Here is a 20817-nt window from a genome sequence, read left to right on the forward strand (position 1 = left end):
AACAAAATATTAACTATTCATATTCTAGGTATTAATCTATATTTTAAAATTAGTTTTTCCAAAGCTAATGTGGCATAGTATAAAAATCCCACTCATAATTTGGTCTCCAAGACAGTATGACAGAAAAATTATTCTCTAATACTTAGAAATTTTTTTTTAATTCTCTAATACTTAGAAATTCTTAGCTGGGATTTTTAATGCAAGTTTATTTTTTCATTATAAAAGTGATATAAAAATGTTATAAAACCTCAGAAAAGAAAGTGAAAATGCAGTGCATATTCCCACCTAGCAAATGAGCTTATTTCCTAACGCCCTGTTACTCAAAGCATGGTCTGAACTAGTAGCAGCAGAAGCAGCTCAAATCTGGTTAGAAATGAAGAATCTCAGGCCTGTCTCAAACCAACTCAATCAGAATATGGCTGGTTTGCACGTTAAAGGTTGAAAAGCACTGCTCTAAATTACGACCTGGAGCCCAGCAGGGCACGTTCACTGAGCATCTCCTTCCTTCTAACAGATGTTTCTAGAACACCTGCTACATGCCAAGTACTGTACTAGAGGCTGTGTCTTCACCTGCAAAATTTCTTCCAGGACTGACTCAAGAATATATGGAGAGCATGTTATCTTCTTTTGAATGTTTTCTTACACAGTCTAAGTAGCTTTGACCGAAAACTGCCAGAGGTGCAAAACGTCTCATTCTGAAGTGGTTCCACTTCTCTTGTTCTCTCACAGTGATCTCTCTCAGTTTAAGGTTTAATGTGTTCTTATTCTGCTCCTTCCTTCCATTAACAGCTGAAAAATAAGGGGGGAAAGTCATTGAAATTAGCATTCCAGGTAACGCTGAAAGAACACTGCTTGTTTTCTTTGGGCAGCTTTCAAACATGAAGTTTTATGTTTGAGTTTTTTTTTAATTGTACATTTAAGGAAGCCCAGAAAAGGTGACATTTCAAAAGTAAATCTTGGGATATTCCTTCAAGAATATGGGTGGGGTGAGGGGGCATTTCACTGACTAAAACTGCCAGGAGACAGTCATTCCCAACATGTACAGCACTTACACTGAAGTGCTCTCTAAGGATCAGAGGCTGAATGATAAACAGTGTAGGCTTTCTTTTTAATAACCAAGTCTTCCTTGTGGCTCAGCTGGTAAAGAATCCGCCTGCAATGCAGGAGACCTGGGTTCGACCCCTGGGTTGGGAAGATCCCATGGAGAAGGGAAAGGCTGCCCACTCCAGACTTCAGGCCTGGGGAATTCCATGGGCTGTGTAGTCCACGGGGTAGCAAACAGTCGGACACGTCTGAGCGACTTTCACTTTCTCTTGTCACTCACTCCTTCAGGAAACAAACACAACTTTTGGTATTTTTGCACAGCTCAAAAGGCTGAAAAGCAGGTTTAAACGAATGTCAGTAATAGGCTAGAAGAGGAAGTTTAATAAAACGTCAAAAGGGGGCGCTATGCAGCAAGGTTAAGCGTACCGAAAAGCGGTCGCTTCGCTGCCGTGTAGTTACCTTGGAGATGAGGAGGTGGGGCCATTCGGTGATTAAGTGTCAGCTGACCTGGAGCCTTCTGTCTGCTTTTGGCAGAAGTTGTGTTTCCTTTTCCCGTAAGCCCTCCGGAGTCACTGGGGAGCTGCCTGGCCTGACACCCTCCAGGGTCCCACCATCAAGGTCTAGTTGTTTTTCTCCATTTGCCTATTTGCCAGGGTGTTCCTGCGGTTATCGATGTCCGAAGTTCTCATTATTACAGAGACCCTATAGTTTACACCGTGGGAAAGGACCGTTTGAGAGTGTAGGGAATATTGAAGAAAGCACAGAAATGGGTTTCTGTGCCCACAAGCCTCTGGGCTCAAGGATCTTATTCCAAAATGGGATTTCCAAATAGGGCCGCCACATGAACTGTTCCCAGAAGGCAACCGGACTTTTCATTTCGTCTACGAAAAGGGGGTCGTACCACCAACCTACCACCAACCCTGCCTGACTTTTTGGGATACTGTGAAGAGTAAATGGGACAAAGAATTTGGAAGAAGGTTCCAAACAACAGGCAATGCAAATGTGAAGTATCATTATTTGCATTTCTGCAAAATGGGAATAAGTAGTGTGTACCTGAATCTTAGGTAATGGTTGAAATACAAGCCATCCTTGAACCTGTCATCCAGATAGGATATAGTGCTCTTTCCCCAGCCTCTTTATCTCTCACGTTGCTGCTGCCTATAAATGTTACATTACTCCCTGCCTTATTGTCACTGTGCGTGAGCATGTGTGTGTGCGTGAGGGAAAGAAGGAGGGCAACGTGTGGCTGCGTTTAACCTCCGTGCTGACTGCGTGAAACGCCAGCCGAAGGAAGACCTGTCCGATCCCAGCCCCGACTCGTCCAAGCGTGCCTGCTCCCCCGCCCGCAGCCCGCGGCGGCGGTGGGCGCAGGAAGGCGGGAGGAGCCGAAGGGGGGGTCGGGGCGGGCGGCGGAGGGGTGGGCGCCGCTCGGAGGGGCCGCCCGTGAGGGCGCGGGCCAATCGGAGCGCCCTCTGCCAGCGGCCAATCACAAGCCGCCTTGCCCGGCAAATCTGCCCGGCAGTGCCGGGCGGGGCCGCCGGCAGCCCGGGGCCGCCGGTTACACTTCTGAGCGCCTGCTGGAAGCCTGGGGCCGGGGGGACCTGTGCGGAGGAGCCGGGGAGGGCGCTCAGGCAGGTCCGGCTTACGGGCCAGCCCAGGGACACGCATGAAAGCGTGAATCACGCTGAGGGTGGTGCGCCCGGGCGCTCTAGAGCGGACAGAGCCCCCGGCGTGTCGGTGTGTCGTGTGGGCACCTGCCGTGTGAGTGGCTCCCGGCGTGGCTGCTGGAGCAGGACGTAGGACGTTCAGTTTCTGTCCGATTTATTTCGAGGGGCCTCCGTTTCCCCGGTCCAGAGCGGGAACCTAAGAAGTTTAAGGAAGCTAGGTCTGAGCAGATTAAGGGAACAGCGGCTGGGTCGGAGAGGGTGGGGACTGCGGGGGCTGGGGGCTGGGAAGCCTCGTCCTTGCCCCGCGTCTTCCCGGGGCACGAAGGCCTTTGGGCAAGACTGGCGTGACAGAGGTGGCCCGGAAACGCTGGAGAACCTGGGCGATGATGATCGCTGAATGAGTGGCACTGGGCTGAGCTTGAACCGCTGACTGACAGAAAGAGATGCTAGCGTTTAGGAAGGTAAGAAGGAAACTCAGAATGGGGACCATCTGCTCCCCCAACCCCGGCGGGACAAAGACACCGGAGGTCTGCAATGCCGACTGGATGGCCTCCCTCCCGCCTCGCCTCCACCACGTCCCGCTTTCCAATCTGGCGATTCCAGGTACTCCTCTGTTCCTACTCCCACCCACTCTGCTTCTGCCATTTCAGTGTGGTTAATGGGGTTGGGCTGCCTTTCTGTTGTGCTGAGAAAATAATTGTCACTGACCTTAACTAAACCTCTTTTTATTTCCAACTAAAAGCTTAACAGTGAAGCAGCTGCTGTAAAGAGATTTAAGTGCGCTGCATCACTGGCGAAAAGGGGCTTGAGAACGGAAGCCCCATTTCTGGTTTGTTTGTCTGTTTGGGTCTTTTGTTTTGCTCTTGAATAGACTTAGAATAAGAACATTACCTTCTTAATGTTGGGGCCAGGGTATGTGAGGGATGTGTTTTCTTGAATCACTCAAAATTAAAAGGAGAGATCGAGGTAATGAATAAAAAGTCATGAACAATTTTAGATCTGGCTCAAAATTCACACTGTAAAGTGTTTTCTGTCTCATTTATCTGACCTTGCATAGTGGAGAAACAAGAAACAGATTAGTATTTCAGAAGAGGTTCAGAACTAGGACTGGGTATCCAAGCACATATTATTGTTGTTGGAAAAGCCAGAAATAGAGAACACAGGTGCTTGTCACAGCCAGTCACTAGGTGTGATGAAGAAGTGGTGTCTGAAGCTTTGTCTACATACACACAGGTGTCCGCCTGGCTGATCTAGAACCGAAGGCTTGGAACCCACTTTTGCACCAACCGCTCTCCCTGCTGGGGGCTGTGTACTGTGACAACACGCTCGTTAGGTTTGTCCTTTTCCTTCCATCCAAAAGCTGATTAAAGCTGGGTTTCCAGGGAAGGAGGTTGACTACAGTGATCCTGGTATTGGATGCTGGGCAAGGTCTAGATTCTGATACTTGGAAAGCACTGCCAGGAGCCGGGGAATGGACCACTGCCAATCCTTTCTCTCCCCTGGAGACATAACAATTGCCTTCACCCCTAGACTACCAGGCAAACTCCCAAACATCCCTGGGAGCAGTCTGCCTTTTGGTGGCAGACAGGATGACCTCATGCAACCCCAGGTCTTTGCTTTCTATGCATGAGGAAGAGTTGTGCCGGCTTCAGGTGCAGCCTTTCCCGAGTTGCCTCTTCTTTTGGAGGTCTTCCAGGTTCATTGTCCTCATAGGCTCTTGTTGCTTTTGAGCAAGGAGAGGGTTGCTAAATTCCTTTATAGTTTTGATCACTTGTGTTTTATCAGCCACTGACTATGGCTCTCTGGGAAATACCAGACGGTGGTGCCTCAGAACAGGTCTTTTCCTTATTTAATTGATGCCTGTGGAGTCATTGCTGAAATGATGCACAGGCCTCTTTTAATATGAGTCATTTGTCATTAGGCTTTTTGACGGAATTGTTTTGTCAGGTGGTATGGCCAATAGAATGTGTTTGCAAACAGAATGGCATCTTAGGCAGGCACAAAATGACTCTGTCGTTCGGGGCATGTCCGGGTAGGCTCAGACTTCCTCCTTCCTGCTGTACTTTGGACAGTTCAGACCACAGCAGCAACTCTGCCCATGATGTGGCTGTGTACTCTGACCCCATGACTCCAGAAAGGAGCTGGGCATTTGTTCTGTAATCTCTAGGGTTTCTCCCAGTTACTAGAATTGCCAGAGTTAGCAAATAGTGGGGCCTGCTGCTGTAACTGGAAATTCTGTGGTTATCCACCAAGGGGACCCAGAGATTTGTTCAGCCAATGCTTTGTGAAGTCCTGTCCTTCTAAGCAAAAAAAAAAAAAAAAGTGCCCTTGACTTCTCAAAAGATATTGAACTCATTGCTGTGAATGCCCTTTTCCCAGCAGCGGATGGGACTTGAGTGTATGTAAAGATATAAAGCTCGGAAGATGAAAACCACATATTAAATTCTAGCCATTTGTGAACCCTTTCCCCCTCCTCCCCGGCCCCTGCACCCCTTCCTCGACACTAGTTCTCCTTTCTCTACCTTGAGCTTCATATTCCCCAGCTAAGGACTAGCAGTCTAGTTCTGCCAGGCCTCGCTGAGAGATTCTGAAACACAGACAGCCATTCGGGGAGTGGAGGCCACCATCTTCCCCCTTGTTCCTCTTTTCCTCCCCCTCCTCATCGCCTTCATCATAATAGTTATTATTCACTGAGCACACCCACATAGCACCTTCTGGCGTGTACTACCTCAAGCCCTTACACCTCCAGGTGGGTAGTAACCTCATTTTAGAGATAAGACAATTATTGTCCAGAGAGATTAAGTAATTTTCTCAAGATCACTCAGTAACAAACAGCAGAAGTAATATTTAAGCTCCTATGTAATTGGCTCCAAAACCCATGAACTCTCCCTGTACCCTAAGGAGGCCCTGGGAAGTTCAGAGCAGCTAGAGGGGGGAAGGGGGAGAGTTCTGTAGCTGAAAACTAGTTTCCAGACTGTCCTCTGCAACAGATGAAGGAACTTTTAAAACTGGGTGATTTTTTTATCTGACCAATTATATATCACTGTCTAGCTAGATATATACATAGATATGTATACATATTATATATATATTATCTATTTTATATATATATATATATCAGTTTAGTCGCTCAGTCATGTCCGACTCTTTGCAACCCCATAAACTTCAGCACTCCAGGCTTGCCTATCCATCACCAACTCCTGGAGTTTACTCAAACTCATGTCCATTGAGTCGGTGATGCCATCCAACCATCTCATCTTCTGTCTTCCCCTTGTCCTCCTGACTTCAATCTTTCCCAGCATCAGGGTCTTTTCCAATGAGTCAGTTCTTCACATCAGGTGGCCAAAGTATTGGAGTTTCAGCTTCAACATCTGTCTTTCCAATGAATATTCAGGACTGATTTCCTTTAGGATTGACCGGTTGGATCTCTTTGTAATCCAAGGGACTCTCAGGAGTCTTCTCCAACACCACAGTTCAAAAGCATCAATTCTTCGGTGCTCAGCTTTCTTTATAGTCCAACTCACAACCATTCATGACTACTGGAAAAACCATAGCTTTGACTAGACAGACTTTTTTTGGTGAAGTAATGTCTCTGCTTTTTAATATGCTGTCTAGGTTACACACAAATGTATGTGTATGTTGTTGTTTAGTCACTAAGTCATGTCTGACTCTTTACAACCCCGTGGACTATAGCCTGCCAGGCTCCTCCATCCATGGGATTTTCCAAGCAAGAATACTGGAATGGGTTGCCATTTCCTTCTCCAGGAGATCTTCCCAACCCAGGAATCGAATCCATGCCTCCTGCATCAGCAGGCAGATTCCACAGAGCCACGTGGGAAGCCCCATATACATCCCTGTCCAGAAACAGAAGCCAGTAAGATATCCCCACTTGGAACTGGAACCCAGTAAGTTTTAAATTCAAATGTAGTGCTTAGACCTATTCTGTATGTGCCAACCCAGGGTGTCTTTACCGTGGGCCAGCTCTGTCAGGGTGGGAGTGGGGCAGCAGTGACATGGGAAAGGGCAGGGAAAGGCAGGGGTTCTGACCTCAATGGAAGAACTGGGATGCAGTTCACTGTGCCAGATTTGAGTGCATCTGTTGCATTTGCCTAGATCATGATGGGAGAGAGCAAGCATGAACGTGCACCTCTCAGCAAAGCCTTGATGTATTATTTCGTGCCCACAACTGTCAAGAACACCTGTTAACGACCAGTTTCACCCAGACATATTGACCTATCTTGGAGAAGAACCTCAGAACAGTTCTCCCTGCCCACTGCATAGAATAATTTGAGACCTTAAGGGTGAAAAATCTGGAAAAGTCAGATTTTTTAATTAAAGCTTTAAACTCTACAAACAATTTTGTTCATGTTAGTGAAAGCATCATTTTTTTCTATGGACTGATAGGAAAGTTTTTCTCTATAATGTGTGTGGTTTCCAGTGAATTCTTCTCTATATATTTTAGTGCTATTTCTTTTTTAAAAAAAAACATATTTTCTCTCTTTTTAAAAATAATCTATTTGGTCTATTGGAAAGAGCGTTGAACATAAGGGTCTGGAAATTTGATGTTGTTGATTCTGGAGGTTTGATACTGTGGAAGCATCTGGATTTCTTAGGGCTTAGTTTCCTCATTTGTAATTAAAATGAAATGTAGAAAAGTGAAAGCGAAAACCCTTCAGTCATGTCCAACTCTTTGCAATCCTATGGACTGTGGCCTGCCAGGCTCCTCTGTCCATGGGATTCTCCAGGTAAGAACACTGGAGTGGGTAGCCATTCCCTTCTCCAGGGGACCTTCCCGACCCGGGGACTGAGCCTGGGTCTCCTGCCCTGCAGGCGGGTTCTGTATCGTCTGAGCCACCACGGTAGTGTCCTTTCCAAATGAAAAATTCTTTGATTAGTTTGAAGGTTTTTTGTTTCTTTTTTTTTGCCTATTCATCTACAAACACAGAAAAATGACTAGGTCATTTTTGTCTGAAGGTTATAACTTTTTTATGCCTTGCAGAACAAGAAATTATTTTTGGCATGTGCAGACAAGGACTCACAATTGCTAGAATGAAGCAAAGTCTTCTCACTTTAGCATCCTAAAACAGACTATCAGTCAGTCAGTCAGTTCAGTTGCTCAGTTGTGTCCGACTCTTTGTGACCCCATGAACCGCAGCATGCCCAGCCTCCCTGTCCATCACCAACTCCTGGAGTCTATTCAAATTCATGTCCATCGAGTCGGTGATGCCATCCAGCCATCTCATCCTCTGTTGTGCCCTTCTCCTCCTGCCCCCAATCCCTCGTAGCATCAGGGTCTTTTCCAATGAGTCAACTCTTCCCATGAGGTGGCCAAAGTACTGGAGTTTCAGCTTCAGCATCAGTCCTTCCAATGAATAGCCAGAACTGATCTCCTTTAGGATGGACTAGTTGGATCTCCTTGCAGTCCAAGGGACTCTCAAGAGTCTTTTCCAACACCACAGTTCAAAAGCATCAATTCTTTGGCACTCAGCTTTCTTTATAGTCCAACTCTCACATCCATACATGACCGCTGGAAAAACCATAGCCTTGACCAGTCGGACCTTTGTTGGCAAAGTAATGTCTCTGCTTTTTAATATGCTATCTAGGTTGGTCATAACTTTCCTTCTAAGGAGTAAGCGTCTTTTAATTTCATGGCTGCAATCCCCATCTGCAGTGATTTTGAAGCCCAAAAAAATAAAGTCAGCCACTGTTTCCACTGTTTCCCCATCTATTTCCCATGAAGTGATGGAATGAGATGCCATGATCTTAGTTTTCTGAATGTTGAGCTTTAAGAAGTAGAGTAATTCAAATTGTACATACTCTGAGTACATTTAAAGAAACCTCATGCTCAGGCCTGTGGGAGAATCAGGCATCAATCCTACCGTCAAACAAGCTTACAGCTTAGAGATATTTACACACACACACAGACACACAAACACACACACACACACACACAAACACACACACACGTGTATTCACCATACACAATTTTAAAAAACTAATTGGGTTAAATATTAAAACAGAGATGTAAATAGTGTTACAGATGCACATAGAATGGAAGGATTATTTTCAGCTTTTAAGAGTAGCAACTCGGTCTTCCCTGGTGGCTCAGACGATAAAGAGTCTGCCTGCAGTGTGGGAGACAGGGGTTCGATCCCTGGGTCAGGAAGATCTCCTGGAGAAGGGAATGGCAGCCCAGTCCAGTATTCTTGCCTAGAATCCCATGGACGGAGGAGACTGGTGGGCTATAATCCACAGAGTCGCAAAGAGTTGGAAATGCCTGAGCACATAGAATGAAGAGGTTAATTTCAGCTTTTAAGAATAGAAACTACTTTTTTTTTAAAAAAAAATGACATTTGACTTGGAATTTGAAGAATGGTCAGGATTTCAAGAAATATGGCCTGGTCAGGATTTCAAGAAATATGGTCAGGGTTGGGAAGGAAGCTTTCCACTTGAAATAAAAGAGTTAAGCTTAGGAGTGGAGGTGTGTTTGGGAAAAGGCTGGACGACTGCCTCTGCTGCCCCTCAGGAAGGCTTCATTAACATCTGTATCGCTGCACTTCTCCACCCGTCTTCTTCCGCATCATCTGGGTACAATCTGTACCCAGAGAATATGGCTTGTTGCCCTTAACAATCCTAAGTCCTAGCACAGGACAGCGGCTCCATCACTGATAACGCTGAGTCAGTCGTCAGCGCGTGGAACAGGACAGTGAGAATGCTGGAGAAGTGGCTTGCAGCCCCCATCATGTTCAGCTGTGACCAGAGCTAAACCGAATAGGCAGGTTAGGTTCCCCTTCTGTGAATGCCGTATGGAACACTCTGAATATTTTCCAATCGGTTTCTTGTTATCTTTGCATAACATTACTATGGCTCTAGATAAGGCTCATCACTGAGCCCCACTGGACACGGAAATTCCGAGTCAGAGTCAGACGGATCAGAAGCAGGTCTCTGGTGTCACCGCTGCCCTGGGAACAGTCCTTCATCCCGCATCCTTTCTGTCTTCCCTCTTCCCTGGTCAGGTGTGAGCGGCTCGTGTTTCCCCTGTGGCTGCAGCCTCAGCCTGCTGCCCTTTCTTCTTCACTCTTCCCCTTCCTTCCACCAACCCGCCTGTGTCCCAGCCTCCCCCTCTCCAGCACCAGCCCTCGTGCAGACCTCACTGCTCTCAATTCCCAGAGCGTTCTCTGCGCTCATCTGGCGGGTGATGTGCCCCCCTCTCCTCTTTCATCCTTCTGGAATCCTGTCCTTTTCCTATGCAGTCCTGTCCGCCTTTGACTACTGACGGTTCCTATAGCTCTTCTCCTGTGGCCCCACACTCACTTCCCACATGTGTGCAGGGAGACGGAATCCCTGTGAGAGCAGGACGGAGGGAATCACTACTCCAGTCCTGCATCTGGAAGTTGGGTCAGGTCTGGTGCATCTCACCAGGATGGGGACCCTAAAGGGCGCAAAATCCACTGTGGACCAGAAGGGTATGTTGGCGCCACTCTGGGGATATCACAAACCCTGAGCTGGCCCTCGAAGCAACTCATTCGCCTACAGAGGCTGTGGAATCTGAGGCTGTGGAAAACCAAGGACCAAGCCGAATCTACCAGGGCTGACCCAATCAAGGGAAAAAAAAAAATCACACGCAACCAAAATCGTATCTTAAGTGGGAGGACATTTTTGTTGCTGTTGTGTTTCATTTTCTTCTTCCAGGTGGTGATGGTGAGGAATAAAAAGAGGCTGTGATTTAGTGTTTGTATTAGTAGGTTTCTCTTCTAAGAAGGTTCTTCACTTCCTGAGATCCTGTCCCTGCCCCAGTCACACGAAAGCACAAGAAATTCAGGAATCCCGCATATCTGTAAGAAGTGGAATCGTGGGTTGGTCTGGAGTCTGAATGCTAAAGCCACACTGTCTGGATTTGAATCCCAGCTCTGCCCCTCATGACTCTGTGACCTTGAACAAGTTACTTTACTTCTTCATGTCTCAATGCTCACTATTATCTCTTCAAAACAGAGGTAATAGTGGCACTACCTCATTTGGTTAGTTTGAGAATTTAAATAAATTCATAGAGCATGCTAAGAACAGCATCTGTCACAAAATAATGCATCTTTTTAAAAAATTAGTCATGATAGCCATTTATTGAAAGCCTGTGTCGGGAATGGACAGCAAAAAAGAGTTGTAAAATGCTGTCTGTTCCTTCAGGTAATCTGCAATCTCGTTAAGGGGCTGACCTTCCAATTAAGTCATGTGGCTGCATGTTCTCTGTCTGACCATACCAAGGTAACTTGAATGGTCCTCCCTTCAAGGGGACTTGGAGTTAAGGGAAGGCTACCTGGTGGGTAGCCCAGATTGTGAGTACCAAAAGAGTCTTAAATGCAGTCTGTGGGGAACTGATCAAGAGAGCCAGAAATCCTATTCAGCTACTTTATCCCCCTGTCCCAAACTTTGTCATCTCCAGCCATCCAAAGCCTTTGGGAAAATTTGACTCTCTGTGACAGGACCATGTTGCAGAATGCTCTCCTCGTGGCCCCAGAACTTATACTCCTAACCCAGTCATTTTATCACCAGATGAAGAGTAGGAATATTGCAAAATACTTTCCTTTAAACAAATCTTTTCAACACCTTCCCCAGCAGTGGAAAGCCTCCTGATCCCTCCAAACACATGCATTATCCACACATGCAAATGCACACATCCTGCCCACCCCCAAACCCATACACAGTCGTGCCCTCAGCCTCACCCCCAGGAGAGCCCGCCATCGTTTCCCGTTTCTAAAAATCCTGCAGGACTTGCCCACTGACGTTTCAGATCCCACGAGCCTGCTGCCGTCACCTGCATGCTGCTGTTTCAGACCGCTTCTGAGGCGGGGGATTCGGCTTCTGACACGTGCTCTGACCTGCTCTCTGCTGCATGTGACAGGCTGGCTCCACAACTCTCCCTGACCTCGGAGAGCTTTTATGCACAGGCACACTAGAGGGAATGGTCGTGAAGCGCTCCAGCTCCTGGAACTTCGCCTCAGAAAAGCACAAACCACTTTGTAAATGCTGACTAACCCTAATTAGAGTTTCATACCAGGCCTGCAGAGGAGGGATTATTTATAGAAATGGTAATAGGTGGGTGTATTTGTGTGTGTGAAAAGAATTTGAACACACGTCAAGAACCAAATTTAGGTGGAGGAGACCTGTGACTAAATCTGTCTGAGTATTTACACACACGTGATGAGTAGGAGTCCTTCCACCTTCTCACATCTACAGAAATGTGGGAGTTAGGTTGCTGAATGCCAGTGAGGCTCAAACAGTCCCTGGGAGGATGGCATTTGTAGATCTCTGGGTAGCTCCCAGGTCACGTGGGTTGGCCACAGAGACCTATACCGCTCTCATGGGATGTCTAGCTCATGTTATCTATGAGACATCGGCAGTCTTTTTTGGATTCCTTGGCTACTAAGCAGTTGACATTTTCTAAGAAAATAACAGGGTTTTGAAAAGTAATTTCTGGTTATTCTAGAACTATTGGCTGGAGGGCATTATATCTTCTCAGAGAATATTCTATCAGTATTATTTTTTTCCTCTGTACAGACCTAACAAAAATCTAAGTAAAGAAAAAAAAATACAGGAAGCAGTTGTACCTCATAATGCAAATGTCTTGGAGCTTGGAGGTGTCTGCAGTGATGGTGAGAATGGGCCGTCCTAGACTCTGGCGGACTGAAGGCTTATATACTGAAAGCAATATGCTAAAGTACTGAAGCCAGACAGAAAACACACGCTGAGCAGATAGAGGTGAAGGCAGCGTCTGCCCATCCACTCCTCCCTCCCTGTTCCCTCTCCCTTCTCCCCTCCCTCCCTCTCTCCTTCCTCCCTGGTTTGAGTTTCGGAGATTGCCCCGGCAGGAGGTGTCTGCACAGACCACCATGGGAATAACATGAGCACATCGTGTCAGTTTAGCTAAAAAAAATTACTGGTGTTTGTTTTGCTTCTCCTTCTCCTTTTTCTTCTCATTACCTGTATTTTTAAAAAGTTTTTCATTTAAAAGGAAAGTATTCAAAGGATATTAAGTGGCCCTTTTGTGTCAGGTACTGTGTTAAATTAGGTGATAGAGAGATAAATAAGATTATTCTCTCTGCTCCTAATGAAGTTCTGATCATAAAAGTAGAAAGCCAAAGTTCAAACATTATGAATAAAAATACACAGGACACAAAAACACTCAGAAAACCGACACCTATTCCATTATTGGTAGGAGGAGGAAAACTTGGTAGATTGGACTTCCAAGAGGAGATCACCCTGCGTTGATATAAAGAGCATAAACAGCAACGAGTGTGTATCCAGTTGTTACAGGTAGAGAGGAGAGTGAGACAGTGCTGGGGTACCAAGGACTGGGAGATCATGTTTCCTTGAGGAAACCCAAGCATCGATTTCATTTAAACAAAGTAATGGAGATAAGCCCAGGAAAGTAGGCTAACGAGCCTATGTGTCATGCCAAGATGAAACATTAAACGTTATCCCAAAGGCAAAAAAGCAGCTAGTTAAAGACTTGATCAGGAATGGATTTAAAGCCCTAAAATAACTGCATAGGGAGAAGAGAAACAAAATGGCCCATCAGTTATTAGGGCTGCTGAGGGGTAGTATGACAAATTCATTATTTCTTTCAATCTACTTAGTACATATGTGTTGATTATCTTGCATATGCCAGGTCCTCTCCCGGGCACTGGTGATTCAGTGATGATCAACACGGACATGGCTCCTGCCCTCAGAGAACTTACAATCTAGTTGGAGAAATGGGCATTTAATCAAACGGTTATAATACAACATGCTATGTAAGATGATGGGGGAGGTAAAGGTTGCTGTTGATAGAAGCACACAGCAGGGATATCTCATGTCCCTGGGAGACAGGGATACCCCCAGAAGGAAGTGATGAATACACTGTAATCTGAAGAACACGTCAGGACCAGCCCCCAGGATAAGAGGAATAAGGCTAGGAGTATCCTAGAAGATGAAACAATAAGGGTGAAGACCTTGAAGAGAGAAAATGGCCCATTTAACAAACCCAGATAGTTCACTGTAGTTTACTGTAGGCAGAGGAGGGAGCCAGGAGGAAAGTGACAGATACCAGAGGTCTTGGAAGCCACGTTAAGGTGATTTGACTGTAGAGTCACTCAGTCCTGTCCGGCTTTGTGACCCCAAGGACTGTAGCCCACCAGGCTCCTCTGACCGTGGAATTCTCCGGACAAGAATACTGGAGTGGGTAGCCATTCCCTTCTCTAGGGGATCTTTTCAACCCAGGGATTGAACCTGGGACTCCTGCATTGCACCAGATTCTTCACCGACTCAACCACCAGGGAAACCCTTAAAGTGATTTAGCTCTACCTTAAAAGGCGCAGGAAGAGTGTTAAGCAGGTGAATGACAGAGAAGCTTTGTGTTTTGGAAAGATCACTCTGGCTGCAGTTCACAAAAGGTATTTGAGTTGGGAAGTATGGGAATCAAGGGGACCACTTAAATTGTTGATGAGCTCATCCAAGTGGGAGATGATATTGACCTGAGGAGGATAGTGGTAAAAGAGAATGTGGATAAAAAAGGATGTGGATAAAAGAGAAAGGACAGATGTGGGAGATATATAGAAGGAAGTGTCAGCAGGCCTTGGCGAGTCATTGGAGGGTCAAAGAGAATGTACAACTGTTTGGGGTAACTGGGAGGAGGGAGATGGTATTCCCAGAAATAGGGATACACAAGTTTTAGGGTTTTAGGGGTGATGGAGGGAAACAGATATGTTTAGTTTGAACATGCTGGGTTTGAAGCACCCATAGAATATTTCAGAATTGGGAGAAGAGATAGATGGCATCCAGTGGAAATGATTTCCAGAGCTAAATCTTACAATTTGCCCAACCTCCTACGCTCACTCACATCTGTTGTTATATTCAGTGTAAGATGATTTGAGTTTGAAATTAGTGTCTTCATTATATTTATATATATATGTGTGTGTGTGTGTATACATAATTAGATTTCAACTAAAACTTTACTTCTTTCAAGAAAGCTATCCTGAACTTCTAGTCATAGATAAGTGATGCTCCCACCCTCCCGAGCATGTTCGCTGTTCTGCTCATTCTGTAGGAATCCTGTCATTTCTTGTTTCATTCCTTCCCTACCGTGGAGGCAGCTTGCAGTGGGGGAGGGGAGGGGAGCTATGTGCACCACGCCACAAGCCATCTGTGAAGTGGAAACTTTTTATTAATAGTTACATTACCACATTATGAAATACCATTTATTTTACACAGTGACTTCTAGGGTTACACCAGGAGTCTTAGTAAAAGTGGGAGAATTTTGCAGTTGAGTATTTAATCTAATTTTTCTCCTCTCTGAACATTTTCCTGTTCTCCCTAAACCTTCATATTATTCTTTCTTTTGTGTTGAAAGGAAAAGTTATTAAAGTATGATTATCTCAGAGCTGAGAAGCCTCATCAGAGGATGACCAAGTGCCCTTTGTGAGGTGTTATTTCACCAAAAATTATGCCATCTGTTCAGAGACAGATCAGGGTTGTAATTAGCAAAATAGAGGAAGACTTTGTTATCAATGAGTTACCTCTACAGTATCTTATTTGGGTATTAGTGTCTAGTGGACATTTAAGGAAGAGAAAGTCTTTCAAAGAAAGATAATTACCCACCTATATAAAATGTCTCCCATACATGGAATTGAAAAACACTTTGACTTGCATAAATTGTAGAATATTTGGAGACTGTCTCAGGCAATGAATTCCCTTGATCCCCTGCAGAGTTCTTAGGAGGCTTGGCTCCCCCTTGAGCCCCACAAGGACATCTCCAGGCCAGAAGTGGGACTGTCTGGACGGGCCTTTGAACCAGAGAAGCTTTACTTGCATATATATAAATATTTCACTTGACAACATTCCAGGTCTGAAAGCACCATGAGAACCCCTGATTTATTTCAGTTTTCTCTAGCTCATCAAGCCACTTGGGCTAGACCAGGAGCAGCTCTCTGGATTCCCAGACTGAGGTCTGTTCTCAGACAGTGGCATGCCCTTTGGCTTCTCAGAACATGAAAAATATGTTGATCTACATCCTCTGCTTCCAAATGTTCTGCCTTGCTTCAAAACGCAGTTGGCTTTTTGCACTGTGAATAAATATGAATTAAATAGGTAACTGATTAAAAATTAAATTGGCTACATGGCTCTCTCAAATTTTGCTGAAAGTATAGCAGTTATTTTTAATACTCTCCCACATGCCCCATGGAAGACGATTGAGTATGATGGATCAAGTTTATCCCATTGGGTTGGCAAGCTTTAAAGATATTATTCATTGGTTTGGGAAACTGTTAAGCAGTCCCCTGATCATGAACCTTGGGTCTGTGTTGGCTCTATTTCGTACATCCTAAAGATGCCTCAGCCTTTCAGCCCTTATCAGAATGGAGTCAAGTTCTCTATAAATGTGGATTTCTTTTTCCCCCAAGGACCTAATTTAGGTGCATAAGACAGGAAGCCCCAAGGAGATGTTATTAAAAGATAATTTACATGCGCTTAAGTTGCAGGAAATCTACTCTCTGGGACTTTTTCTTTTAAATTTTGCAATACCATATTTTATTCTAGCAGTTCCTTTCATCATCCTTTCTGGTTTGTTTCCGTCCTCTGTATTTAACACATCCCTCTTCATTGACCCAGATAACTCAAGCTAGAAGGACAGATAGAGATAAGTGGAGCTGGGGACACTCAGGTGCTGGGGGAGGGAAGGTGCAGAGCGTGAACTCCACCTGTTTAAGGAAGATGGATAGACCAGAGAGAAGTTTGGGAAAGGATGAGGAGACCTCGGCTCATCTGCCTTAAGCAAACCTTTAAAGAACTATTCACTCAAACAGGCGTGCTTGCACTTCTGTGTACATGTACTCGATACCTACTATATGCCAGAAACTTACTAAGTATGGAGATATGGTCAGCTATCCGTGACAGACGTGGAGATAGTTACCAGCAGTGTCCCAAGCAGCACAGGGCGAAGAGCAGTTAGATCTGTGTGGTTACGTCACGTGAGCTCACAGGCGAAGGACTGTGACCTGAGTCACATGCAGGTAATTAAAGTGGAAAGGCAAGGGACAAGGAGATTTTCCCCAAGGATTCTAAAGGTTTCTTTTTTTTTTTTAACAAATATTTTGCTGTATTTAATAACCATCAGGCTCAATTCTCTACATACTTTTGCAAATAAGTGTGTTCTTAGCTCAGGCCACAGACCTATTTTAATATGCACAATTGCAGATAAAATTTATTGCCATATTCATAAACATTAAATAAGTGAGTCATAATACAAGGTGCTTTCCTATAAAAGCTGCCAGAAACATCTTTAGCATTTAAAGACATGTTCATTTTCATGTCTGCTCTTAATATTTTTTATCTTGTTGTCGTCCAGTCACTAAGTCATGTTGGACTCTGTGACCCCATGAGCTGCAGCAAACCAGGCTTTTCTGTCCATCACTATCTCCCTGAGTTTGCTCAAACCCATGTCCATTGAGTCAGTGATGCCATCCAACCATCTCATCCTCTGTTGTCCCCTTCTCCTCCTGTTTTCAATCTTTCCCAGCATCAGGGTCTTTTCCAATGAGTCAGTTCTTCGCATCAGGTGGCCAAAGTATTGGAGCTTCAGCTTCAGCATCAGTCCTTTCAATGAGTATTCAGGGTTGATTTCCTTTAGGATTGACTGGTTTGATCTCCTTGCAAGCCCAGGGGACTCTCAAAAGTCTTCTCCAGCACCACAGTTTGAATCCATTCTTAGGCACTCAGCCATCTTTATGGCCCAAAGATGTGTGTATCTCACATCCATACATGACTACTAGAAAAACTATGCTTGGACTATATACACCTTTGTCAGCAAAGTGATGTCTCTGCTTTTTCATACACTGTCTAAGTTTGTTATAGCTATTCTTCCAAGGAGAAAGCATCTTTTAATTTCTTGGCTGCAGTGTTGTCCACATTGGTTTGGAGCACAAGAAAATGAAATATGACACTATTTATACATTTTCCCCATCTATTTGCCATGAAGTGATAGGACTTGATACCGTGATCTTAGTTTTCTGAATGTTGAGTTTTAAGCCAGCTTTTTCACTCTCCTCTTTCACCTTCATCAAGAGGCTCTTCACTTTCTGCTATTAAAATGGTATCATCTGCATATCTGAGGTTGTTGATATTTCTCCCAGCAATCTTGATTCCAGCCCAGCATTTCGAATGAAGTACTCTGCATATAAGATAAATAAGCAGGGTGACAATATAAGCCTTGACGTACTCCTTTCCCGATAGGGAACCAGTCTGTTGTTCCTGGTAAGGTAAGGTGGTCTGGTATTCCCATCTCTTTAAGAAGTTTCCACAGTTTGTTGTGATCCACACCGTCAAAGGCCTTAGCATAGTCAATGAAGCAGAAGTAGATGTGGTTTTTTGGGATTCCCTTGCTTTTTCTATGTTCCAGCACATGTTGGCAATTTGATCTCTGGCTCCTCTGCCTTCTCTGGATCCAGCTTGCGCATCTGGAAGTTCTCCGTCCACTTACTGCGGAAGCCTGGCTTGAAGGATTTCGAGCATGACCTTGCTGGCACGTGAAATGAGTGCGTTTGTACGTAATTTGAACATTGTTTAGCACTGCCCTCCTTTCACTGGAATGGAAACTGACCTTTTCCAGTCCTGTGGCTTCACTAGCGCTGTTCATGTACATGCTTCCTAAGGCCCCCTTGACGTCACACTCCAGGATGTCTGGCTCTAAGTGAGTGACCACATCATCATGGTTAACTGGGCCATTAAGGGGTTTTTGGTATAGTTCTTCTGTGTATTCTTGCCACCTTTTCTTAATGCCTTCTGCCTCTGTTAGGTCAATACCGTTTCTGTCCTTTATTGTGCCCATTTTTGTATGAAATGTTCCCTTGGTATCTCCAATTTTCTTAAAGAGATCTCTAGTCTTTCCCATTCTACTGCTTTCCTCTATTTCTTCGCATTGATCACTGAGGAAGGCTTTCTTATCTCTTCTTGCTATTCTGTGGGACTCTGCATTCATTTGGGTATATCTTTCCTTTTCTCCTCTGTCTTTCGATTCTCTTCTTTCCTCAGCTATTTGTAAGGCCTCGTCAGACCATCACTTTGCCTTCTTGAATTTGTTTTTCTTGGGGATGGTTTTGGTCATCGTCTCCTGTACAATGGTATCTCTGTCCATAGTTCTTCAGACACTCTGTCTACCGGATCTCTTCCCTTGAATCTTTTTGTCACTTCCGCTGTATAATCATAAGGGATTCAATTTAGGTCATACCTGAATGGCCTAGTGCTTTTCCCTACTTTCTTCAACTTGAGCCTGAATTTTGCAATAAGGAGCTGATGATCTGAGCCACAGTCAGCTCCAGGTCTTGTTTTCTCTGACTTAGAACCTCACAGTTTTATCTTACATCTATATTTAATTTTTATTCACATCAGAGGCAATATATAGAAGTAGTTCCAAGGGTGGTTTCTGTTTTAGTGGCCCTGGGATCAAATCCTAGATAATAGTTCAGTTCAGTTCAGTCACTCAGTCGTGTCCGACTCTTTGCGACCCCATGAACTGCAGCATGCCAGGCCTCCCTGTCCATCGCCAACTCCCAGAGTACACCCAAACCCATGTCCATCGAGTCGGTGATGCCATCCAACCATCTCATCCTCTGTTGTCCCCTTATCCTCCTGCCCTCAATCTTTCCCAGCATCAGGGCCTCTTCAAATGAGTCAGCTCTTCACATCAGGGGGCCAAAGTATTGGAGTTTCAGCTTCAGCATCAGTCCTTCCAGTGAACACCTAGGACTGATCTCCTTTAGGATGGACTGGTTGGATCTCCTTGCAGTCCAAGGGACTCTCAAGAGTCTTCTCCAACATCACAGTTCAAAAGCATCAATTCTTCGGCACTCGGCTTTCTTTATAGTCCAACTCTCACATCCGTACATGACCACTGGAAAAAGCATAGCCTTGACTAGACAGACCTTTGTTGGCAAAGTAGTGTCTCTGCTTTTTAATATGCTATCTAGGTTGGTCATAACTTTCCTTCCATGGAGTAAGCGTCTTTTAATTTCATGGCTGCAATCACCATCTGCAGTGATTTTGGAGCCCCCCAAAATAAAATCAGCCACTGTTTCCACTGTTTCCCCATCTATTTGCCATGAAGTGATGTGACCGGATGCCATCATCTTAGTTTTCTGAATGTTGAGCTTGAAGCCAACTTTTTCACTCTCCTCTTTCACTTTCATCAAAAGGTTCTTTAGTTCTTCACTTTCTGCCATAAGGGTGGTGTCATCTGCATATCTGAGGTTATTGATATTTCTCCCGGCAATCTTGATTCCAGCTTGTGCTTCGTCCAGCCCAGCGTTTCTCATGATGTACTCTGCATATAAGTTAAATAAGCAGGGTGACAACATACAGCCTTGACGTACTCCTTTTCCTATTTGGAACCAGTCTGTTCCATGTCCAGTTCTAACTGTTGCTTCCTGACCTGCATACAGATTTCTCAAGAGGCAGGTCAGCTGGTCTGGTATTCCCATGTCTTTCAGAATTTTCCACAGTTTATTGTGATCCACACAGTCAGAGGCTTTGGCATAGTCAATAAAGCAGAAATAGATGTTTTTCTGGAACTCTCTTGCTTTTTCAATGATCCAGCAGATGTTGACAATTCGATCTCTGGTTCCTCTGCCTTTTCTAAATCCAGCTTGAACATCTGAAAGTTCACAGTTCACATATTGCTGAAGCCTGGCTTGGAGAATTTTGAGCATTACTTTACAAGTGTGTGAGATGAGTGCAATCGTGCGGTAGTTTGAGCATTCTTTGGCATTGCCTTTCTTTGGGATTGGAATGAAAACTGACCTTTTCCAGTCCTGTGGCCACTGCTGAGTTTTCCAAATTTGCTGGCATATTGAGTGCAGCACTTTCACAGCATCATCTTTCAGGATTTGAGATAGCTCAACTGGAATTCCATCACCTCCACTAGCTTTGTTCGTAGTGATGCTTCCTAAGGCCCACTTGACTTCACATTCCAGGATGTCTGGCTCTAGGTGAGTGATCACACCATCGTGATTATCTGGGTCATTATGTGACCTCAAATAAAAAGTTTGACTTCACATAGATAGTTTAACCTCTCTGTGGCTTAGTT

General features: G+C 44.9%; 1 protein-coding gene across 3 annotated transcripts in view; it reads left to right on the plus strand.

The window, feature by feature from the left end:
• Window positions 1-2579: 2579 nt before the first annotated feature.
• The window catches only part of PLCXD2 (phosphatidylinositol specific phospholipase C X domain containing 2), a 55267-nt gene continuing 37029 nt past the window's right edge, over window positions 2580-20817 (plus strand). For all 3 annotated transcript variants that reach the window (XR_006339141.1, XR_006339142.1, XM_043892926.1), the window contains exon 1: window positions 2580-3314. Coding sequence is in view for 1 of the 3 variants with exons in the window: in XM_043892926.1 (XP_043748861.1) it covers window positions 3155-3314 (160 nt within the window). In the remaining 2 variants the exon portion in view is untranslated. The remainder of the gene's footprint in view (window positions 3315-20817) is intronic.

This window comes from Cervus elaphus, chromosome 31 (assembly GCF_910594005.1).
Source record: "Cervus elaphus chromosome 31, mCerEla1.1, whole genome shotgun sequence".
Lineage (NCBI taxonomy): Eukaryota > Metazoa > Chordata > Mammalia > Artiodactyla > Cervidae > Cervus > Cervus elaphus.